Here is a 6,000-nt window from a genome sequence, read left to right on the forward strand (position 1 = left end):
TGGCAAATTCTGGCCCAGGACCAGTGACAAACAGCAGGAGAAGCAACATCGTTTTGCTACCAGCCATTTGCTAAGTGTGTATGAGTCAAACTTAGAGAGATGTTAAGCAAGGAAGGCCAGAGATGGAGCTGCTGATTCTGGCAATGCATGCTTGAATCCTCCAACTGCCTATTTGCTCATTCTGCTCAGAGTAAAAGACGCAAAGCTTAGAGCAAAGATGGTAAAACGAAATCAATGTGTGGTGAAGATGTATGGACTTTAGCAGAGATTGCATGTGCAATGCACACAGATTTCTGTCGCTAAATTGTGCTGAAATCTGCAGCTCTGCCTCTTCAAATCTTTCATTACTTGTGCCAGCCAGATTACAGCTAGCGTGGGTTTGCCTACTTACAGTAGACACACCTTTTGTTGCCAAGCAAGTACACCCAAAATATTTCTATCCAAACATGCAAATTTACTGTGTGTTTTCTGAAGACAGATTCAAATGCACACTACCACAGGGGTAGTTCGTTGTTGGTTTGTTTTTTTTTTTTAATGGAACACAAAATCAAGTAGTATGAAAGGACACGGAAATTAAAACAACAGTTTCAGAAAAAATAAAGCTTCCTGAAAAGGCAAAAAGAAAGATAATGATGAATAAGGGAAGAGCCTTTTCCATGAAAAACAAAAAACTCCAACCCCCTAAATATTCTGGTTTTAGGTAAGTATGAAGAATTTCTAGATTTTTTGATTGTGAAATTGGGAATGGGGTGGAGCATGCACAGGGTGGATTATTCTGCCTGATTTTGTTCAACAAGCTCCAGAGGAAGGCCATGGCCTTTCTGAGAAGGGAAAAAGGTCAAAAAGAAGAGAAAGAAGGAAGAAGTGTTGGGATACGAAGAAGGAAAGAAAGCGGGAAGGATTGAGGAATAGGCGAAACAGCAGCACAGTATGATAGGGCAGAAATAATTTAAAAGACAGAATGAAGTGATGAGAACCAAGTAAATGGAAGTCGTAAAGTCCAGTGTTGCCTGTGCAAGGCCATCTGGATAACTTGAGAACCTGCAGTAGGGAGGCAAGTAAAGAATGAGAGTTACCGTTGGCTGCTAAACTCCTTCCTGCAGACAAAGAGGGTGAAGAACATGCTCTTACATCTTCCCCAAATGCTAATCCTCACTGTAGAGCAACAGGTAAGGGGAATACAGAATAAGTGCAGTAGAGCTGGGAGAGAATACAGTGTAGACTTGCCAAGGGGCGGACAATATTAGGAGCGTTTGGGAGACGGAAACAGCAAGGGGATATAGTCGCTGTGGGAACACTTCCTGTTCAGGCAGGAACAAAGGGGAGGTCACACCTGCGTACAGCAATGCTCAGGTTAGCCCAAAAGTCAGGATGCGTACAGCTCCAGTCTCCCCATGCTCTGAAGTCCTTCTATGACCACCTCCATTAACACATCCTTTCACCAGATTACTACTGAAGGTGCTAGATTTTTGTTTGTAGTTAATATCTTCCCTTCGGCTGGGGCTGCACGGCTAGAAGGCGCGTCCCCTGGGTGGTGGATAGGGGATCCCTCTCTGGAGGGTGCACCGGATAAAATTGAAGAAGGTGCCGCGAACCAACGCAGCCTAAGGGAAGGCCACCCTGACAGAAAAACCACTGGCCCTCCAAGTCATGGGGGTTGGGCAGGAGGCCAACTACCTCCTCCTGGAAAAAAAATAAAAATAAAAAGTTGCAGAAGCGACGAGCATCAACTTTCAAAAAACCGAAATGGTGGAGATGGAGAAAATCAGTAATGAAGTGAGGAGGAGGAAATGGAACTGGATCGGTCATGTCCTGAGGAAAAAACCAACAGAAGACTGCGCTGTGGCCCTTGGACTCCAGAGCACGCAGCCGCAGACCGATCGAAGTGGAAGAACGATGTTCGCGCCTTGTGTGCCTCCTGGCACTGAAAGAATTCAGATCAGATCAGATCAGAGTTAATATCTTCAGGAGCTTGTGATTCAGGTGAAGCAAACAGGCATAAACCAACAGACTTTATACTCCATTATAGGCCTGTCACTCTCTCTACTTAGCAGAACAAAAATTACATTACACACATTTAAGCAATTTCCATCTCTTTTGCCAAAGTGAACTAGTAAACATAGCAAGATGATCTGAAGGATTAATCAATCTTAAATTTTGTGTTACTGTAGTATCTGAAGGAATGCAGGGTGCAATTTGAAATGCTTACACTCATTACTAGTTTCTAATTTAGCAGATCTTGTAGAAAGCAATGCACTGAGCACTGCTGCAGAAAGCTGAAGTGGAAGACTCCGCTCACTGAAAAGCTTTTTAAAAAACAACACGGAAGTATTAGAATGGATATGACAGAAAGAGTAGAAAAAGAAAAGAACATGGTAAAATTATACTTCATCAAAACTAATGAAACCAATGAGCTGTGTTCAGTTCCAATATCTTTTTAGAGATAAAGAACGAGAATTCTTTTTAAAAATAAAGTCATACAGCGAAAGTAAATAAGATGATCCTGTTCTGTCTTCTACCAGTAAAAGAAGAAAATTATATGGAAAGTGATTCTCTGATTATCATCTTATATTGATAAATGAGGAGCCAGAACTGCTGCTTCTGAAAAACACCAGTTAGCAGCAGCATCTTCCCTGTTCGCAGGATGGAGACCTTTGTCTCCTCTGAGTTCATCCAGGCGTTGCAAACTCATTAGCAATAAGTTGCTTCTGAATGTGGCTGTAGCTGCCAAACCTTCTCCCAACCAACTTTCAGAAAATCAACAAGAGCTAAGACTTGCACCAGTTAGCTGAAGACCAAAGAGGGAATCCCAGCAAGTCTTGGTTTAGGGAGGAGCATGTGGGATGAGTAGTGAGGCAGCTTTATCTTGAATATAACATCAAACTTTCTTCCTGTGCAACTGACAATATGAGAGCCACCTCACACTCAGGATTAGCCTATAACCCCATCAATATGCTACAGGCATATAGACACATTTATCAAAGAAAAAAAAACATATTAACAAAAAAAAAAAAAACTGCTTCAGAAAGCAAGTCTACCAAAAAGAACATTTCACTCACAGCAGATTACTTTTATAATAGCCCCAAGCTATTGTGTAACATCTCGTCTCTACCCATTGTCAGAGACAGAACTGCTATACAAAAGGCACCTGCTCTGCCAATCTCTGTGCGATATCGAAAACATTTTTCCTATTGGGCATGACTTATACTAATTTAAAAGCTTCTAGAAAGAAAAGTGAAGTGAGATTTGTCTTTACTTATGCAGTACTGGTCTAAAAACCAACACAATGGATGCAAACAATATTCCTCTAACCTTATCTAAAAGCTCGAGAGAAAAAGAAAAGCATCAGTTTGGGAGAGCAAGAACTTCTTATTCCTGTCTCTTTTCAGAATAATCTGAATTTTGAGGCAATTTGGAATGTTTATCCTTATGCCTTGATACCAAGATGGAATCTATAACTCACTATGGTGCATACTTACCAACCATAGTCAGTCTCAGAAGGGCGAGGATGTACTTATTGTTAGCCAACCTCCAAAAAGGGCCAATTATCAAGAACATTGGAGAAAAGAAGGCAACAGCAAAAACTTCTAGACCCGTGAGTGCCAGTGTCTGAAGAGGGAAGTAATAGATCATCGGTGGCAGTGCATGGTAAAGAGACCAAGAAATGTAGCCTAAAAAAAAAAGAAAAAAACCCCATCATATATTTTCAACAGCATGGCTTCCTGGAGATTACTTAAAAATATACCATTTTATACTTCCAAATGTAGAATATCAAATGTATTTGAAAGCAGTTCAAGTAACAATAGCCACTTTCTGTAAAGAAATATTTGCTATTTCAAGTTAAATAAACACATTTTCCCAGGAAACAGAAGGATGAGAAGCAAACAGCTCTTCCCCCGCTCCGATCTTCAGTGAAGGAGTGCTCAATCGAGGAAAGGGCTGGTGTTCAGAGGGAACAATGCTGGCCAAATAAGCAGCCCACCCAGCCTCAGGGCTCCGCAAAGACAGACCGGCAGCTAAATGAATTACTCTAGGAAAGCGGTGCGCCGCTCTCCCCTGAAGACCCCTTACCCAGGCCGCCTCTCGCCGCCCTACCATTTTCTGCGCGTTTTGCAGGAGATGCTGCACGCCGCAGCCGAGCCGGCGGCGCCGCGGCTCGCCCAGGGCAGCACGGCGCGGCTCAGCGCCCGCCCCGCCAACGACCGAGCGCCCGCACAAGCGCTCGGTGAGGGCACGCCGTAAAGCCCAGGCTGGTCCGGGCGGCAAGAGGCATTCCAGCGCTACAAGAAAAACAGAACCCAAAGAAGAGCACTCGGCAGTGACCATTATCTGCTCACTCCCAGCGGGGGGGCTTATTTTGAAGCACCTCGAGCTCCTCAGCGGGGCGCCGACCGCCGCCTCTCCCCCCCCCCCCCCCGGCCCGCCTCGGGCACCGCGGCCCCTCACAGCCCCCAGCGCCGTCGGGCGGCAGCGCCGCCACCTACCCAGGAAGCTCTCGGAGAGAACGGCCTTCCACAGCGGGAACATCGCCCCGCGACGCTGCCCGGCGCGGCTCGCCGGGGCTTCGCCCCTCTCGCCCGGAGCGAAGCCGCGAGTGCCCGGGAGGGCGCGGCGCCGCCGCCCGTCCCGCCTCACCGAGCCCGCCCGGCACGCGGCCGCCGGCGAGCGGGCGCCACAGCGCCGCCTGGCGGAGCGCGGGAGGCTGCGTGCGGTGCGCCCCGGCCGTGACGGGGCGGCCGGGGGGAGCCGCTTCCCCGGGCCCGGGGCGGTGCGGCCTGGGGACCTGGGGTCGCGCAGCCGCCGAGAGGGGCAGGGAGGAAGCCTGCCGGACAGGGGCGATGGCGCGGTGCCGGCCTGGGCACGAGGGACGTCCCCAGGCCGCCGCCGTTCAGCCCACCTGTCTCGGCCCGCGCGCCATCGCTGACAGAAATGGCGGCTCCCTCAGGCCTCCGGCTCCTGAGGGCCGAGTTTCCCTTCCGTTGCAGCGCCCTGGCTGGTGGGGGAGAGGAGCGACCCCCCGCCCCAGCCTGCAGGGTGGCTGCGGAGCAGGCTGAGCCCCAGCGAAGCCCCGGTGGCTGTGCAGTCACAGAGGTGCTCACTGTGGCAAAGCCCGCGTCCAGATGGCACAGCAGCTGGAGAGGATGGCGCGGTGTGAGGTGACTGTGAAGAGATGTGCGGTTAAACCAGGCATTTTTTTCACGGAGGTCAGGCTGGATGGCCGGAGTTTATTCTTCACAGCCCTATGACAAGGAACAGTGAGTAGATCTCGCCCCTTCACTGCTGTGTTACCAAAGGAGCATTTGTCCGCTGGATGGCCACACCAGCAAATAACAAAACAGGCGCAAAGGATTGTCATCCCACAGGCTGATGGGGAAAAGAGGAGCTGACTCACTTGTTAGTTGCAAAAATATATGGTTGATTAACTGTTATTACCCATTATTTGTTTTTGGCAGGGGGGTGGGTGTTCAGATTGGTTCCGTGCTTACCTTAATGAAATGTGCTTTGCTTTATAGCAGACTAAGGACTTCTGCTAAGTAATCCTGTCTGCAGAAAGCACCAAAAGAAGCATTTAGTTTGCTGAGATTCCTGGGTTGAGGCTCAAGATGCTCTGTTTGTTAATTTTAGAAGAAACCCTGAGCTATATGAACCCAGCCATGATCACAGCTGCCAAGTTCCGACAAAAGGATTACATAAGCAAAATCTGAATTTTAGAATTTCATTTTTGGCGTGAAAAGTAAATTTGTAACTACGAACTAAAAACTAAAAAGCCCTTTTGCTTTTGGAATATGTTGTCTTCTTAAGTTTTAATAATCTTCATACGGTGCCCTATGAAACTGCCAGCTATGTTTTCTCATTTGTGATAAAACTGCTATCCCATTCTAAACAAACCTTATGATATGCATTTTCTTTCCCTTTCACCTGTGAAACTCCAGATCCGTAGGAGTAAACTATAAACCCCTGACACCTGTTAAATATGACCTATTACTAGCAATAAATTCC

General features: G+C 47.5%; 1 protein-coding gene across 1 annotated transcript in view; it reads right to left on the reverse strand.

The window, feature by feature from the left end:
* CWH43 (cell wall biogenesis 43 C-terminal homolog) overlaps positions 1–4,527 on the reverse strand; it is a gene marked incomplete at both ends in the record, with an annotated part of 28,559 nt that extends 24,032 nt beyond the window's left edge. The window contains 2 exons of the mRNA XM_082315253.1: positions 3,480–3,671; positions 4,485–4,527. Coding sequence (XP_082171379.1) covers positions 3,480–3,671; positions 4,485–4,527 — 235 coding nt within the window. The remainder of the gene's footprint in view (positions 1–3,479; positions 3,672–4,484) is intronic.
* Between the last annotated feature and the right edge of the window lie 1,473 nt (positions 4,528–6,000).

The sequence above is a fragment of the Platalea leucorodia genome (assembly GCF_965183815.1).
Source record: "Platalea leucorodia genome assembly, chromosome: 6".
Taxonomy (NCBI): domain Eukaryota; kingdom Metazoa; phylum Chordata; class Aves; order Pelecaniformes; family Threskiornithidae; genus Platalea; species Platalea leucorodia.